General features: G+C 37.4%; 1 protein-coding gene across 5 annotated transcripts in view; it reads left to right on the top strand.

The window, feature by feature from the left end:
- The window catches only part of ofcc1 (orofacial cleft 1 candidate 1), a 285,101-nt gene extending 266,962 nt beyond the window's left edge, over positions 1–18,139 (top strand). For 4 of the 5 annotated variants that reach the window (XM_060900091.1, XM_060900088.1, XM_060900089.1 and 1 more), the window contains 2 exons: positions 14,518–14,653; positions 14,754–18,139. In XM_060900091.1, coding sequence (XP_060756074.1) covers positions 14,518–14,653; positions 14,754–14,821 — 204 coding nt within the window. In that variant the 3' untranslated portion in view covers positions 14,822–18,139. Of the gene's footprint in view, positions 1–13,025; positions 13,175–14,517; positions 14,654–14,753 lie in introns of those variants that run through there. The other variant, XR_009650730.1, reaches the window with a different exon arrangement.
- The last annotated feature ends 1,256 nt before the right edge of the window (positions 18,140–19,395 follow it).

Below are 19,395 nucleotides of genomic sequence, written 5' to 3'. Positions count from 1 at the left end.
ATGTTTACCAACTTCTGAATGGCTCCAAACAGCACATTATAACAGCTCAAACCTGAGTGCAACCATAACTACTCAGTTCCTGATTGAGCTCAGTGCAGCTTCATCTGTAGAAACAAGTTGCCGCTGGACATAAACGTGTGTGAATTCATTATGCTTTGCAGTAGAACGACAGAGGCTTTATGTGCGTCTGCGCATGTCTTTCCTCTCAGGCTACTGTTTAAGTGTCTGTGGCCTAACAAAACGTTGCTGTGGCCCACTGTGTTGTGGCGTCTCTCCTGCCCATATGTCTAGTGGAGCATATGTGAAGCCTGGCATCACTTCTGTAAAATTTCCATTAAAAATGCACAACTAAAGCTCCAACAGCTTGAATATTACCTCCAAACAGATTATTAATGCCTTTGTGAGAAGAGAAAATGAAAAACAAAACCACATTGAACATTCAGCATGCACTAAGCACTGACATTTTTTCTTTCATGTTTTGTTGGAACATTTAAGAGTTTATCTGTGTGTGTGTGTGTGTGTGTGTGTGTGTGTGTGTGTGTGTGTGTGTGTGTGTGTGTGAGACTGTCTACCACCAGTAAACATATCTGCAGCTGAATTACTGGCAGACAATAATGAGCATCAGTGCTATTGGTCAGGTTTACAGAATTGGGCTAGGTTTGAAAATCCAATTCGCCCCTTTACCATATCCCACAATCCACTGCACAGTTGGGAACTTTCAATGGCCAGGCCCAGGCTGCTGATAACGGTACAAAAAGCAATATTGGGCTATAGAATCATTTTTGATGTTCAAATATTATTACAGTGGGCATATCAGACTCTCGCTGGTCGTGCTGTGAAAATTGTCCATGCAGACACTCATCTAAGTTTCCAAATCTGTCATCACTTAACTCTTGAATATTTTCTATTGTGAATATTATCAGTAAAAAGCTTATAATGTTTGCTTTCCAAAAAAAATTATCTTGGTAAGATCTGTTCAGTCCTTTGGGAGTAACGGCAGATTGAAGTTGGTACAACAGAATAAAAACTTTGCTCGCGTGATGTCAGGAAACTGCCGGTGCTTTTTGAGTTATGGGAAAGCGGTCAGGCTCTTTCTCTTCTGATCAGTTTCCAAATGGATTACGCATGAATATCAATCAGATAACTTTTATAGGGATGTTCTCTCGCTCTCACTGTTTCTGATGAAGTATTCAGCAAAATTTTCCATCTGCTTGATGTTATGATTCACGGAAGACTTTGAAGTGAGTTTTCATAGCTTTACCTACTTATTTTTTCAAATCAAACTGATTCATGTAAATAAATAACTATTTTAGAATATAACTGGAGTTGCTTTGATGAAAAATATTGAGATCTTAGTGGTCAGAATGAGATTTTAAAAACCGGAAGTCAGAAACGCGAGTGTCAATTTCAGTTCAGTTAATTAGTATTGTTTATTGGATGTGGCTCACACAGTTTTTTCGAGGTTCACCTTGAAAGCTGTGAATATTCATCGAAATAATCATTTATATTATTTCATATAAACACTAGTGGGCCCGACTTTGAGAAATACAAAGCCCTACAGAGGACAAAGAATGTATTAGAAATAATCTTTTATTACGTTTTTATTTTGATAGAGAATGGTAGATGTGAATGATATTCAGTGATTGTTTATGCATATTTTATAATTAACATTGATTTCTCCTTCTTTGTGCTGTATAAATGAGAGTTAAGATCAGCTTTATATCGCACAAATAAATCCATTTGGTGAAACTTTGAAGGAGAGTGTACCAATTTAATGTTTTACCTAATTAACAATTTGTACTAATTAAATACTAATTTGCATAATTAGTTTGTTTTACTAATTTTTCAAACTTTGTATTCAGTATACAAGCATCTATGTGCCTGCCAATTTCCATGTAAATATCTTGAAAAATAAAAAAAGTTATTCAGAAGAAACATTTGATCTCATGCGTTAGTGAGGCCCATTTTGGACCATGCGATCCAAATAGAGAATATAATATTACAGCAGTTTTCTAAAAATTAAGCCGCTTTTTTTGATTGATTGATTGATTGATTGATTGATTGATTGATTGATTTCAAACAGTAAAGACGATATAAAAACAAACAAAAACAAACAAAAAATAAAAATAAAAATAAAAAATGCAATCATCAAAACATCGTCATAAACAGAATAGCGTAGCCACAAGGCAATAACATAATAATGTTCGGAAAGGATTAGGAAGAAGTAAATAACTTATCAAATTCTAACCCTCTATACCACCGCTAATCAAATGTCACTTTCTACCATAATAAACTATATATACAAAAGAAAGCAAAATCAACAAATAAAAAAAAAAAAAAACATACCAAGACATACCAACATGGTATAATATCGCCCAAATCAAATCATATATATACAAATACTTGTGCTATGCATATATACACACATACAATACATATATACAGTACATGCATATACACAGACACCCATATCATAATTATGCATATTGTGCTTATATATTATATACAATTATGCATTATATATATATATATATATATATATATATATATATATATATATATATATATATATATATATATATATATATAAAATACACACACAAATACTCACTTCCTATATAATATATCCGTATATACCCATATCCCACATATATACACTTATATTATCAATAGCATGTTATTGTAATTCCTCCTCCCTATACCTCATAAAGATCTGTTCCTTATACCTTTTTTTGAACTGGTTTATAGTTGTACATTTCATGAGCTCCACATTCAAACTGTTCCATAGCTTTACTCCACAAATAGAAATACTGAACATTTTTAATGTTGTCCTAGCACTGCGAATTTTAAATTTCAGTTTCCCCCTAAAATTATAGCCCCCCTCTCTATCCGAGAACATTATTTGGATATTCCTTGGTACTTTATAATTCCTTACTTTGTACATTACTAAGGCAGTTTTATATTCTATAATATCCCTGAATTTTAAACATTTTGAATTTAAGAATAGTGAATTAGTATGATCTCGGTAACCAGCACTATGAATTATTCTTATAGCTCTTTTTTGAAGTATAGTTATTGCATGAAGTGAACATTTATACGTATTTCCCCACACCACTGAGCAGTAATTTAAGTACGGTAAAACCAGGGAACAGTAAAGAATGCAGAGTGAATTATAGTCCAGGATGTGCTTAGCTTTACTCAACACAGATATGCTTCTTAATAGCTTCATTAGTATGTATTTTATATGTAATTTCCAATTAATTCTATCATCTATTATTACCCCAAGAAATTTATTATTAGAAACTCTTTCAACATCAACACGATCTACCTGTACATTTATTGCCCTATTTATTTTATAATTATTAAATAACACAATTTTTGTTTTAGACAGATTTAATGATAATTTATTTCAATCAAACCAACTTTTTAACCTGCACAATTCTGAAGAGATTATGTTTTCTAACTCATGTAAATTTGTTCCAGAACAAAACATATTTGTGTCATCTGCAAATAATACCATCTTAAATATCTTTGATACATTGCACATATCATTTATATAAAGAATAAACAGTTTAGGACCCAATACTGACCCCTGAGGGATACCACAATCAATATTCAAACGAGTTGAGACAGAGTCACCCAACTTCACAAATTGTGCTGTTGCTCAAATAACTTTTTATCCAATTTAATACAACTCCCAATCTTTTTCAATCTTTGATTTGTAATATCTCAAGAACGGATAAACAAATTTTAATTCTGTAAAAAGTATGTTGTTCTGGATTCAATTCTGAATTCAAGTTCTGAGACCAGTTTCAAGCAATTTGGATTGAATTTGAATTTTCACCTGATATGCCTAATTACAGGTTTACATGGTCGCACAGATTTTTTTTTCAAGATTAATACTGCTCGAAATGATTGCACATTTACAATTTGTCATCAGTTTCGATGTTCAAATTATGTTTTTTGTACTGTTACCAGCAGCCTGGGGCTGGCCACTGGAAGTTCCCAACCGCGCAGTGGATTGTGGGATATGATTAAGGGGTAAATGCGAAGGAGCAAGATTTCTATTCACTAGCTCAATGTATAGATGCCAGGCTCATAGCTATACTACTTGCTCTGACTAAATTCTGCTTGAATATAGCGTGGTCCACACTGACATATTACTTTATCAAATCTCCCATTCATCGCTCTTTATGTGTGCCTCATGTTCATGACTCACCTTGTATGCAGCCACGTGAAACACTTCTTACCCCCACACTGACTCAGATCAGTTCTCAGAATATGAAAAAGTTAACCTTTAAGAACGAACCTTGCAGCTACTTTAATTGACAAGCTGCATCAATCCTCTCTCCTCCCTGGCCCGCTCTGATAATTACTCCTGCACGTGTTTGATTGCTGCTGTCGAGGAGGAGACTATGCTTCATTTGCTATGGGTTTGACGCATCACTTAAAAAATACAGAGGTGATTTATTTGGCACACACCTTTCGTTCACTTATTTTTATTTTATACTTTTTTATTTCTTCACTGCAAAATGATGTCCTTGGCTATGTGCGTGTGTGTGTGTTGCATTACAAGCTGGAAGGCATATCTCTTGTGTAGGGAGACCTTGGGTTTGTGAATAGTGCAATTATCTTGCAGGTTTGTGCTGGTCAAAAAATGCTTTTAGTACAATCATAGAAATATTTACAGACAGAATAAGATAAACTCCTCAAATATGTGCAGCACAGAACAGCAGATTTGTAATTCCCTACTGATATACAGTCACCTCCAGAATTATTGACACCCTTAAGAAGGAGAGGTAAAAATAATTTGTGCAAAAAAAATGTCTTTGTGGGAAGGAGGTTGTATTTTGTGCAACCTCTGTTTGCCAATTAAACGGCACTGAGTGTTCTTCTGAAATGCTTGATGAAATCACTCCATAATCAACATCCATCCAGCCATCCATTAATTATAAGTAACCGCTTATCCTGTACAGGGTCACAGGCAAGCTGGAGCCTATCCCAGTTGAATATGGGCGAGAGGCAGGGTACACCCTGGATAAGTCACCAGATCATCTCAGGGCTGACACATAGGCTACATCCACACGACAACGGCAACGAGATTTTTTTTTTAAATATCGCGTCCACATGGGCAACGGATCAGTAAAATATCAGGTTCATATGGCAACGCAACGCTTGCTGAAAACGATGCAATACACATGCCACACCTCTACGTGCGCTGTAAGATGGTCCCATCGGAGACACCAGAACAGTAGAAGTAGACGCATGCGCATAAACCCCTTCTTCTGTAGCATTAGCCACATAAAGTTTTGATTATTAAGTAGTAGTGTGGCGGCACGGTGGTGTAGTGGTTAGCGCTGTCGCCTCACAGCAAGAAGGTCCTGGGTTCGAGCCCTGGGGCCGGCGAGGGCCTTTCTGTGTGGAGTTTGCATGTTCTCCCCGTGTCCGCGTGGGTTTCCTCCGGGTGCTCCGGTTTCCCCCACAGTCCAAAGACATGCAGGTTAGGTTAACTGGTGACTCTAAATTGACCGTAGGTGTGAATGTGAGTGTGAATGGTTGTCTGTGTCTATGTGTCAGCCCTGTGATGACCTGGCGACTTGTCCAGGGTGTACCCTGCCTTTCGCCCGTAGTCAGCTGGGATAGGCTCCAGCTTGCCTGCGACCCTGTAGAAGGATAAAGCGGCTAGAGATAATGAGATGAGAAGTAGTAGTGTAAAATGAAAGATGCGGAAAGAGGAATGAATGGGGGTAGATGGAAGCCGGTATGCCAACATTCTGATATCCTCCAGAATTCTTTAATGGTCCGGAATAAATTGAATGCTACACGTTGATGGATTACTTTGTTCTTCTATGCCCTTTTTGAGGAATGTATTGTCGGACTTAAACCAACATCTGAAGAGGTGAGATCGCTCCTTTTTTTTTCCTATTTTTGCTGGTGGGATTGTTTTTGTTTTTGGAAAGCACACGGGCGGTGCGCGGTTTGGTTATACTCAGTACTTCCGCAGTGTTTTGACTAAAGACTCTGCCCTAAGGGCTATTCTCTCTCTCTCTCTCTCTCTCTCTCTCTCACTTTGCACCATTACACAATAAATATTCACAGTGAAAATTTTTTGTAAGCGCGTTTCATGAACCAAGTTATAGGATTTGTTGACAACTCGCATCGAGTTCGTTATGCTTCTACCCGGCATGAAGCACTGACAGTCATGTGGTTGTGACATCATCATAAACAAATCCGTTCTACTCATCCAGACGACTTCGCAATGGCGCCATTGCCAGATTTTTCCACTCTGGAACTCATTCTCAAAAGATTTCGTTTTGGGGCACCCAAAACGCCAGCGCCATGTGGACGCCAGGCCGAAACGATAAACAATTTTATCAGATTCACCTGAATCCGTTGCCGTGTGGACAGGGCCATAGAGACAAACAACCATTCACACTCACATTCACGGTCAATTTAGAGCCACCAATTAGCCTAACCTGCATGTCTTTGGACTGTGGAGGAAACCAGAGCATCTGGAGGAAACCCACGCGGACACGGGGAGAACATGCAAACTCCGCACAGAAAGGCCCCGTCGGCTACTAGGCTCGAACCCGGAACCTTCTTGCTGTGAGGCAACAGTGCTAACCACTACACCACCGTGCTGCCCTCCATAATCAACAGTCACTCCAAATTCATAATGATAGACCATCCTCTTCAGATTATTGCACAGGCTTTCCATGGGTTTAGGTCAGAAGTGTGGGATGAACATGACAAAAACCTCTATTTTGTGGTCATTTAACCATTTTTGTAGGGTAAAAAAGCTTGACAATATTATACCAAGATCCTCAACCTTTGGTAAATTATAAATAAGGTTACTTTTTATAATCTGAATTAAAAAAATAAAAATAAAAAAACAGGTCCAGTCAAAATTCCAGTGGTGTTTGGTGTCTAAATTCATGTGCTATAAATTTTCACTTAGCTGAAAAAAACAAAAAGAAAACAAAACAAACACCCAAGAGTCATCAGGAGATGACGCATCCACCCGGCCCCCACATGAAATCCCACATGAAACCCCACTCCAAATTTTCTTAAGTTTAATTGGTTGTCATGGAAATATGGAAAAAAAATAATCACAGAAATGATTTGCATAGGATGGTAGGATTTTGGAGTAACCAAGCTTCCAAATCTACAATTACACACCATCTCCATGCAAATAAACTACTGTATTAATAATGTGTTCCAGAATAGAAAGCTTTTTTTTATCCCCCTGGCATATAATTCAGGGGGATATAGCTATCACTCTGTCCATCCGTCAGTCTATCTATCCATCTGTAAACATTTTAGTTTCCGGAGCATCACTCAAAAATTATTAATATTTTTTTCCCCCACGAAACCTGCACTGCAAAAACTGGCTATCTAACCAAGTCTTACAATCTTATATTCAGACAAAAACACTTTTTGATCTTGTTTTGAGAGTGATATGCTAAGCAATAGCAGATTGTGTAAAATGATTAATCTTGTTTTGAGAATATGTCTTTTATTTCTTCCTAAGTTGCTAAATCATAAAATTAGTTACTTTAAATGCATATTAGGCCAAATTATATCACTGCGACACTGTTTGAGATCACATTCAATCTTTCACAACCATTTTTAGTTGTGAAAACTTGTTTCAAGACCTCCCAGTAACAATCGCACGCTTACTTTAGCTAAATAATGATGACATAGTGTACAACGTATGTCATTAATTGCATTATAACTTTTTGCACATTTGTGTGCACAATGTTTCAAGCATTTGTTGCTATTTGAAGAAGCAATTCAAATAAATATTGTTGAAGAGGATACTGTGCTTGATTTCATTTAGTGTAAATGCTTTGTCTTATTTTAAGACAGAAAACCTAAAAACAATTCTTGAATTCAGACTATTCATCTTGTTTAGGTGCTCCTGTTTTAAGAGCTTTTCTTTCAAAATTAGAAAGAAACAACAATCAAAGAAGCACTTACAGGCTAATTTTGAGTTTATTTAACTTAATGAAGAGCTTGAAATGAGTGCTTAACCACTTGTTTTAAGATATTTCTCACTTGTCTAATGCCGATATATTTTTTCTTATTTCAAGAAATCTTACCAAGTGTAATTATCTTACTGCACTGGCAGATTATTTCACTTGATTATAGTCTAAATGTTCTCAAATTTATTATGTTTTTCCTTATATTAGGATGGCTAGTTTTTGCAGTGTGACAGTTACGTTAAGTGACTAGAGGATTTCTGCCTTTTGACATCTTGCACTGCAAAAAATGGCCTTTCAAAAATAAGAAATAAAAAATTAAAGCAAAGCATATTTGCTTGAATCAGGTGAAAAAAATCTGCCAATGGAACTAGTCAAATTTGACTTGGTAAGATTTCTTAAAGTAAGATGAAAAATCTAACCTGTTTTTAGATGAAATAATTCCAAAATAAGATTGGGGAACTTATTATGCGAGATCTGATTAACTCAAAATAATCAAAATAGTTCTTATAACAAGATCGTACTTCTTACATTTAGCCATTCAAGTCATTTTTATTTATTTCATTTTAAGGGTATTTCACTTAAATTCATGACAAAGTCTTAGCAGTAAAAACTGAATTTAAGATAAATATACTAATATTAGGATTGTTAAATTCTACAACTAAGCATTGCTAGCTTAAAAGATTCTCCTTTTGTGACCTGTAATTAGTAAAATACTCTAGATATGAGACCAGAGACTATCTTGAATCAAGTTGACGACACGTGTAGCATTGCAACAAGTTTATTTTTTTTCCCATTTCAACATTCAAACATTAAAACATCTCTTAAGATTCCACTTCCCCAGGACCTCATGCACCAAAAAAATAAATAATAATAATAAAAAAAAAGTCTACGCATTTTGACTTACAGTGCTTACACAACACCAAAGCAACAGTGCATTTTGGGGGCACTGACTATTCATGTGTATGAGGGGTTTACAAGATCAGGTACAAACAAACAAACAAACAAACAAACAAACAAACAAACAAACAAAACCACTGAACTTAACTCACAGCATTCCAAAAAGACCTCACTAAAACGCCCTCCACTCACTCATAGCCTTTTTGAAGGCGCTTGTCTGGTCTAGAGTCTGTACAGCATCTAGAAGGAGCTCACTCTGAATGACTGAGAAAACAGTCGCAGTAAACTTAGGATCTGTAAGGCAGAGTTGAATTGTAATGAAAGATTCAAAGATTTCAGTAAAGTTCATTTATTCCCAAAACAAGCATACTTTTTTTTCTTGAAACAAGATGAACCGCATTTGACAAATGTCCAAAATGTACTTACTTGTTTTAAAAAAAAAAAAAACTTGTTTTATTTTCAAAGGTGCTCCAAATAAGACTTTTTCAAGACATTTTGTCTATACAAGATTTTCAAGATGGACTGTCTAAAAACTAGCCTTTCTAGCTAAATGAGGTTTTGCTTGTTGGGCAATTATGTCTTATAATAAGGGTGGCTAGATGTTTTGACTTGAAAATAGACAAATAAACTTCCTAAGATTTTTATTTTTTGCAGTGTGGTAACTAAAGTTGCCGTTGTATAAATGGCGACTCCCAGTATTGCCTCCCTAAATTATCATGATAATGGAGGAAGCTTTCCTACATGCAAACAGTAAAAACTTTTTTTTTAAAATGCTTACCTGTGCAGTCTTTGAATCGTTAATTTTTTTTTTTCACTAGCTGCGAAAAATGGTCTGCCACAGTCGGGGGGATGTTGTGTTCCACGAGAAATTGGCAGAACATAACTTCTGCAGCCGTCACAGAAGTCTGGGCAGTCCGAGCCGATGTACTTAAATGACCAAGAAAACCATGTGCAACTATAAAACCACATAAATTGAAAATAGTTCTGTTTCATTGGGCATACATGTTTGAAAAAATAAATGGTGGATGCTAAGAAAATTTTCTCGGAGTAACGGAAAAAAATCTCTGATACAAAACGTAATTTTCCTGTACGAAAATCAGTGTACGCCGTATTAGCCAAAAAATTGCATTTTCCTGTACAAAATGTGGGGAAACCGTATAACTTGACATGTATGTAGTTACCCGGCGATTTCTGGTTTCGCTTCCCTAAACATTTTAATTGCTGATAGACATTATATGTAGACACAGATGACCAACACTCGTTACTACCATCAGTCATCAGTAAACTGGAAAAGTATTGAATGAAGAGTAATGGTGGTAACGACCATTGGTAACCTGTCTCTAAAATGTGTAGTAGGGGATGAAAGCAATTTAACACCATCTACATGTTTGCCGTGCTCTGATTTTATTTTACTGACCAGGAAATAGATGTATATTGGGGAAAGGTCTTCGATGTAAAAACTGCTCTGGATGTTGCCAGGTTTCCAATGCTGAAACAACTTTTTACTGCTTTGCTGTGCCTCCCACATAGCAATGCAGATAGTGAGAGGGCTTTTTCATTGGTTAGGAAAATTCACACTGAGTACAGAAAAAATCTGGCTGCAGACACATTAACTGCACATCTGCGAATTAAAATGAACTGTGATGAGGAGCTACAACTGCTACCCAAGCAGTGATAATCTCATCTCATCTCATTATCTGTAGCCGCTTTATCCTTCTACAGGGTCGCAGGCAAGCTGGAGCCTATCCCAGCTGACTACGGGCGAAAGGCGGGGTACACCCTGGACAAGTCGCCAGGTCATCACAGGGCCGACACATAGACACAGACAACCATTCACACTCACATTCACACCTACGGTCAATTTAGAGTCACCAGTTAACCTAACCTGCATGTCTTTGGACTGTGGGGGAAACCGGAGCACCCGGAGGAAACCCACGCGGACACGGGGAGAACATGCAAACTCCGCACAGAAAGGCCCTCGCCGGCCCCGGGGCTCGAACCCAGGACCTTCTTGCTGTGAGGCGACAGCGCTAACCACTACACCACCGTACCGCAGTGATAATAATAATAATAATAATAATAATAAATTTTATTTAAAGCGCCTTTCAGGGTACTCAAGGACACTTAACAATAAAAGTGTAAAAATAAAATCAAGCAATTATAAACAATTAGAAATAATGGAAAATAAGATGAATAAAACGAAGCAGGACAGGAATATATAACAAGTAAACTATCAATAAAAAACATATTGATATTACTGATATTACTGTATAGCTAGTGCCAAATCTGCAACATCTTTGTACAACAAAGAACACTCCAAAAAGGAATAAGATTTAAATTCTTGTTATAAATTACTGGGAAGATTTTCAATTTAACTTCATAATTTATTAATATTTTCACTTATCCTTGTTTACATAATATACTTGATGTGGTTCAGTCATCTTTAATTGGATTTAACACTGCTTTTGGTGTTGACACTTTTTTTCTCAAATGGAACTTTTACTAACCTTCATTTACTGCTTGACATGATTATATATAATTTATTACATGTAGCCTACTATTTTAATTAACATACCTAATTATTACTGCTGTTATATTTCAAGTAATTTTTTTTTGGTGGAATGTAATATTGTAGGTGAGGTCAACACTTGTCAAATAGAACTTTGTGTAATTTTTATGAACTATTTAATATTAATACATTTTATTTGCAAAATTTACATCAATAATTCTGGTATTACTGATACAATGTATATTAAATAATTAAGTTTATAGTTCAGTCATTCTCTTTAGTTGATATTTGTTTACTTGACTGTACATACAGTCCTTTTTAATTCAGTTATTTTCTCTGGGATCTAAAATTTCTTTTTATTCAGTACATGCTTATTTGATCCCTTTAACTTGATGCAGTGTGATAAATATGCCTATTACAATAGGAGTGTATAACGTGGAATAAAACAATCGATGCTTTGGATTATATACTGGAAATTTTTTCTCGTGTATAAGGGCTTATGGGTGTATGTAAGGGAAAAGTGTAGATTTTGTAAGAGCATGGGTAATTAACGGTTGACATGTATGCATGTTTTTCCTCCCTAACAGTGATAATAATGGGCATTTTCAGGCATGGACTTATTTTTATGTACCTATGCCTCACTTATAAAGGTCAACACACATTTGCCTCATTTCACTGGTGTATTCTCGAATCTTCTTCATGCTGATGAATCACTAAGAGAATCTTTGTGTCACCTTATATTTATACCAACTAATTCTCATAAAAAGGTTAACAGGATAAAGGTTCTTACAATCAATAGCTACGTTTTGTCAATGTTGGGATAATAAACATCAACATCTCAAACTTTCACTAGACTGGGGTGGGTTTCCCAAAAGCGTCGTAGCACAAAGAGCATTGTTAAATGGTAGAGTGAGCATCACAATGAACACTCTCTCTCTTAGTTAAGATGCTCTTAGTGTTAAGAGGCTTTTAGGAAACCCACTCCTGGTCTCTAGATCATGTTCTGCACCATCTTAACCACACACACATTTTCACTCTGCTATTTCACTAAGATTGATATATAATATATACTTTTATTCTATCCACAGTCACTGGATATGAGCAATCGCTCGCTCTGATTGGCTACTCTATTATTAGGATATCAGCTCATATACCGTGAGTAGAGAAAAACAAAATGGCGGCACATGTTGCTGAACCAACCAAGGGTGAAATAAAGACTCTACTCACAAATAAAACCCCAAAAATTGTTGTTGAGGATTCAAAAGAAACAGAAATGGCTACGCCCCCCCCCAATATATCCTGTTCCACACTCCAGCCCAGTCGGTGGCAGTAATGCACCTTTAAGTTGGTTTGCCAACCTCCATAAAACTCTAAAGAAGAAGAAGAAGAAAACCCCAAAGAATCCTTGACTTGCAAGTGACATCAACGCAAAATAGAAACCCGGATGTCAGCCATGTTGGTGGATATACAAATGCGGGGTCAAGCAGCATTCCATACAAAACATAGTCATGCGTGCACAACTTTCTTTGTTTTTCCACTGCTTTAAGCATTCTTTTAGCTGTGCCATGTCTTTGTGCTGTATATGGTTGTGGTCACAACAGTACTCGTGACCATGGCACATTCCAATTTTTTAGAATTCCGTCTGTGATTCGGAAAGAGGGCGAGGAAACTCTGAGGCTTAGTACAGAAAGGAGACGAGCACAGCTGAACAACACTGGCAGGGCTGATCTAACAGAGGCTAAAACCAAAACAGCTCGTGTTTGCAGTAATCATTTTATCTCAGGTGAGATACAAAAGCTTTCTCAATAATATCATGGAAGAATTTTATTTTGTGTTGCTAGAATTTTGCTGTAAAATGAGCATTCTCTTGTCATGGTTCACTCGGTCATTGTTATAATTTTAACACGTGTATTACCATTTCGTGTCAGCCCTGTGATGACCTGGCGACTTGTCCAGGGTGTACCCCGCCTTTCGCCCGTAGTCAGCTGGGATAGGCTCCAGCTTGCTTGCGACCCTGTAGAACAGGATAAAGCGGCTACAGATAATGGATGGATGGATAGATTACCATTTCGCTTTTAGGAGCGCCGGCAAAATTATATGATAGAAACAATCCAGACTGGGCACCCACTCAGAAAATGGGCTATGTTTCATCCAATGTCAGACTTGATTCAAAGCAGATAGAATGCAGTATTTGGGGACTCGATGGTCGCTAGAAGCGTCTTATTTTCAGAAAAATCTGACTTTTTTAAATAATATGGGTCAAAACCACATATCTATCTTCTCTTTGTATTGAATCTTCACTCGACCGTTCAAATTGTGGTAATACTGATAAAATTCAGTATTGTTTACAGACACGTTTTCAGCGGCTGCCATCCTAGTTGCTTTGTATACCCACCATCATGGTGGACGCTCATGACGTAGCACATTTTGATCACATGGTTGCAGGTCATCTATACAAAAAAAAAGCAACAAAATATTGAATAAAAGTATTTGATGGTAAGAATGTATCTTTTTTTATTTTTCAAGAGTTATCATTATAGCATTTTTCACAAATTGCTACTGTCATTTCGCCAGTTTGTTTACATTCTAAGCGGAAATGATTTTGTCGGACGTTTTGCATAAAGGTTTTATTTATCGAATTTGCAAAAAATAAAAATGTTCTGTTTATCAAAATCCAGTGAATGTGGATAGAATAAAACAGTTATTCCACTCAATCTCCTCGTTCATGGCTTATAACCAACTCAGCGCTACGTGCCTCGTCGGCTATCAGCTCATGTACAACTCGATTTCGTGGAATAACTGTTGATTATTTGGGGGGTTGGGGGTTTATATCCCAGTGATACAGGAAGTCAGAGATTACAATCATTGTGCCCATAAGTATTTCTGTCGGTGCCAGTAATTGCAATACGTGGCTTTGTTTTTGCTAAGGTTTTTTTTTTTTCAACCTCATCTGTTTTTCATCCTCAACCTCATGACCTAATACACACTCACGGTTATTTGGGATGCTTGTGACAGGAGAAGCTATTCTTCTCATTCACTGTTAACTTGATAAGGATGTCTTCATCTATGAAATTGATACGTTTCTAATTTACCTTTTGGTTTTGTGATCCTGTTCACGGTGTTTAGCTCATCGGCGATTTTGACAGTGTTGCTGCTCATCAGAATGTCCAGTGTGAGAAAGCAGAGCAGAAGGAAGTCAACAGGAGGATGAAGAGCTCAACACATGCACTCAGAGAAAGGAAGAGCAAGAATCCTGCTTGGCGTAAGTGTTTGTTTGGTTTTGCTCAAATTTAACTAGATATTTTAAACCATGTGTTGATCAATGCTTGGTGTTTGTGTGTTTCATACATGTGTGTGTTCAGGCTGTAACAAGGTGGGACCGCTGAGTGGCAGTGCCTGTGAGCCCAAAACAACAGTGATGGATCACTGAGGCTAAAGTTGCTTTACAGGACCTAAAACCACACGAGAATCCCAGTGAAAAGTGTGATCTTTGTCTGTGTGCTGCTCTTAAAACTGACTATCAGCTTAATTTCAAGGGTGATGCTGCTGATGATGATGTATTTGCCCTTATTTATCAAGTTGTACAGAAACAGGCACTGTTTTGAACACAAAGTTGCATGATATAAAATGAGCTCTGATATGATATCCATTTATGAATTAGATTCAACTGTGTGGAAACAAGCTCCTGCACACTAATATAAGTCCCAGCATCACGCCCGGATCACCGCACAGGCTTCATATGGCTTCAGCCTAGGGGCCCCCACGCCCCCCGCCTCGCAGGGGGGCCCCCAATTGGTCAAAAGAAAAAAAAAACCTTCATATTCATTGGCTCAAAATGAATATTTAAATAAACGGACGCTGATTGGATGAGGCAAATCCGCCTTCCATATATAAACGTTAGATGTCACGCACGACGTCACTCCACAGTTGAACAGTGAACATGTGTGACAGAAAATATGAGAGCGGTGCTCAAAAGCGCAAGGCGCAATGGCAAAAAGCCCAACGTGACAAAGCTCTATATACCAAAACTAACAGGGTTTTTTAAACCTAATGAAACCCAACTGGCAAGTGCAAGTTATCATGACACTAGCGTAGCAAACGTTATGTTAGCTGCAGCTGCAGCCAGTAGTACTACTAGCTCTGGTGAGGGTGAAGGGCCATCCCTTTCAGACCCCGTCCCATTTGTGGATGAATGTGCCACTGCCACTAGTTTCACAAACGCTGGCCCAGCTGTACAAAGTTTAATAATGAAAAAAAAAACTTTAAAATGTAGAAAATAGACAGTTCTTTACAGGTAGATGGGATAAGATGGTGGTGGCCGGGGGGGGGGGCCTACAGCAACTTGTAGCCTAGGGGCCCCTGGCCATGTTAATCCGGCCCTGCCCAGCATAACCTTCTATATTATATACACACACGAGTGTTTTACTGGGAAATACACCACTTATATTTTTCATATGAACTACATCCAGGACATTGAGTGGCATAATGTCCAATATCTTCACTCATGAGGAAATCGATGAATTGTTTTGATAAATTTGGGTACTTTTTGTTTCTGAATGTGTCTATATAATAAAAAGAACAATCACAGCTTGAAGATAATGAAATTTATCTTCTCGCGTTGAAAAACTCACATTTTTCATATGAAATACATCGTGGATCTGAGTGACATAATTAAATAATATTGGCTGGCATTGAGTGGTATATCAGATGTATTCCATTCAGCTAGCATGATATTGAACGAGTTGAAGATGAGTAGCTGAATTGAATATATCTGATACACCATGAAAAAACAGCCAATATTATTATTATTATTATTATTATTATTCATACACATTCAGTGGAACAATTACACTACGTTCAGACTGCAACCTGAAACGACCCATATCCGATTTGTTGTGAAATCCAATTTTTTTGTTAGGCCGTTCACATTACCAATTATATGAGACTTGTATGCGATCTCCAATATGAACGGAAAACGACCCAAAAGTGTCCCGCATGCGCAAATTGACATGTAATAAGCACATCTACGTAATGCGTAAACAAAAAAAAAGCGCACTCTTCAAGTTTGCAAGTAAAGCATGGAGATGAGGTGAAACCTGGCGATGTGGTTTTTGTGGCGCCGGCGGAACTCACACAATAACCTGGTATTGTGGAGGCGATTGAGAAGCAGGAGGGCAAGGGCTTTGGTCCAGGCGCTGTGTGGGGCCATGGCAGCAACCTCCGTTGAAAGGAAGGTATGGATGCGGAGTCGCAGCCAGGAGTGGTGGGATGTTGATGTGCTGCGCTTCTCTGATAATGATTTCGTCAACAACTTTCGGCTTACGAGAAACACCTTTACCTACATTGTTGTTGTTTTCCACCAAAGAGGCAGGATTAGCCAACGCAGAATAATGACGTTTGTCTCTTGTTGATGACGTGTAGGTCGCATGAATGCGACCTGTCCGGTCAGACTGCAGTCGCATGTGAAAATAACGGATATGCATCGGAATTAGGACCACATATCCAAGCGGCCTGGGTCGCATGTGAAAAAAATCGGATCTGTGTCGTTCAGATTGTCAATAACAAATCGGATACAGGTCGCATATGGGCAAAAAAATCGGATACGGGTCGTTTCAGGGTGCAGTCTGAACGTAGTCATATAGAGTTTACAAAAAGTTAAGAACACGGGGGTAACTTAACAATATTGAATGCTGATTCTGATTGAATGTAATTCAGTGTTTTGTAATTCAATGTACAAAATCAAAGTTCTAACAATAAAAATTGTCCAAGTCCAAAAAGCCTGAACAACAATCCAACTTATGTACGAGCTATATCCAGGTTGACAGTTCAAGTTCACAGTTACTTTTGGTGGTAGTTAATGGTTCCATTGCAGTTGATCAAAACAAAAGGGCTTTGCTGAGTGAAGTCCATGAGTGAAGTCCTCTTGTAAAAGTCTCCGTCATTTTTCCTCACCTCCAAGTAGAACTTTGACAATATTTCCGCTATTGCTCTCTTTTCCAGTTTTTCAATGTCCGTTGGTATATTTTTCTCTTGTAAATATGCGTGAAGAATATCCAGTGAAGTTTTGGTAGCCTTTCTGGTGCCCAGCACATCTTTCTCTTTAAATCGGTTTCGCTTTAAATGAAGCAAACCTGGCGGCCATGTTTTGTTTACAAACTGTCACAGTCACTCGCTAGTGTGGAAGTTTTACATCTCCAATGTGTCTCTTTTCCAGTTTTTCAATGTCTGTTGGTATGTTTTTTTCTCTTGGAAATATGCATGAAGAATATATAATGAAGTTTGGTAGCCTTTTGGGTGTTCAGTGTGTCTTTAGTTTCAGTTTTCAGTTTATTTATTTATTGCTTAAACCGAGCACTGGATTAGCCTCATCTTCTCTCTTTCCCAGCCGACAAAGAAATGATTGTGCGCATGCGCAGCAGAAAAGTTTTGTCATCGGATCTTCACATGAGCTCTGATGTGTGACATCATGTTGTCTTGACAACGTACAATAATGTAAAAATATTGCACGCTCATTTTCCATTGGGGAGAGTGGCGTAATACACGGAGGATAAGTGATATGTTAACAATATTACATGCAAAAAGTAAATAAAACCACGAGAAGGGAATAGAATACATGTTTTTATTCCATGGAAAAAGTGGCCTGTATGTATAATAATTTCCAATATTTCACTCCAATGACGTCACTCCCAGTGTTTTCCTGCTGACTTAAAATGGCGAACCGGTTCAAAATTAAAATTCTTTCAATTAACTTGCGTATTTTTTTTTCATTTGTGTGTGTATGTCTATATAACAAAAAGAATATTACATGGTGGCACGAAGATATGAAGTTTATCATTTTGTGTTGAAAAATATTTCACTCGTTTGCTTCGCTCACTCGTGAAATACATTCACCACTCGAAAGATAAACTTCATATCTTCACACCACCCTGTAATGTCCTCTAGTTATTATGTACCGTACATTTTACATGAAACTTGCCTTAATTTAAGCAGTTGTTGTGCCAGTGAGCCAATAAAAGGAACACATACAGCAGACGACAGTTAAACAAGAACAGAGGATATAAGTTCATCAAGCAGGGAAATATATTTACAAAAAACAAATTCTATTTAGAACTCAAATAGGTGATATGAGGTTGAAGTCAAATTTAAGTAAAGCTGAATATGTTCATACTGGTGAGGCAATTTTCCATCCTGAATAAATAAACAAACCCTTAATGTATATGAAACTATTAATTAATTTAATCAAACCAAACTGAATAACGTGTGATTTAGTGTTGATATGGAATTATGTAATAAAATTAGACAAAAAAAATCTGATGATAATTTTTTGTTTGTTTGTTAAAATGGTGTACGGTGTGCTCAAATACACACACACACACACACACACACACACACACACTGACTCTCATTGAAAACTTTTCATGCATTATGAAGCACAAAATACGATAAAGAAGACCCCAAACAGTTGAGCAACTGAAATTGTGTGTCAGGTAAGAATGGGACAGCATTTCACTTTAAAAACTAGGGCAGTTGGTCTCAGCAATTGGCTTTCTCAACATTTACAGTGTGTTGTTCGAAGTAGAAGTGATGCAACACTGTGGTAAATGTGCCCCGTCCCAAATTTTTTGAAACGAGTTGCTGACATGAAATTCAAAATGAGCATTTTTTAAAAATAAATAAATAAAATTTCTTAGTTACAATATTTGATATATTGATATATTGTACTATATTCATTTAAATATAGGGCTTCCATGATTTTCAAATCATCACATTGTGCTTTTATTTATGTTTTACACAACATCCCAGGTGGCACGGTGGTGTAGTGGTTAGCGCTGTCGCCTCACAGCAAGAGGGTCCGGGTTTGAGCCCCGCGGCCGACGAGGGCCTTTCTGTGTGGAGTTTGCATGTTCTCCCCGTGCCCATGTGGGTTTCCTCCGGGTGCTCCGGTTTCCCCCACAGTCCAAAGACATGCAGGTTAGGCTAACTGGTGACTCTAAATTGACCATA

This window comes from Neoarius graeffei, chromosome 19 (assembly GCF_027579695.1).
Source record: "Neoarius graeffei isolate fNeoGra1 chromosome 19, fNeoGra1.pri, whole genome shotgun sequence".
Taxonomy (NCBI): Eukaryota; Metazoa; Chordata; class Actinopteri; order Siluriformes; family Ariidae; genus Neoarius; species Neoarius graeffei.
This window is presented reverse-complemented; position numbering and strand designations above follow the sequence as displayed.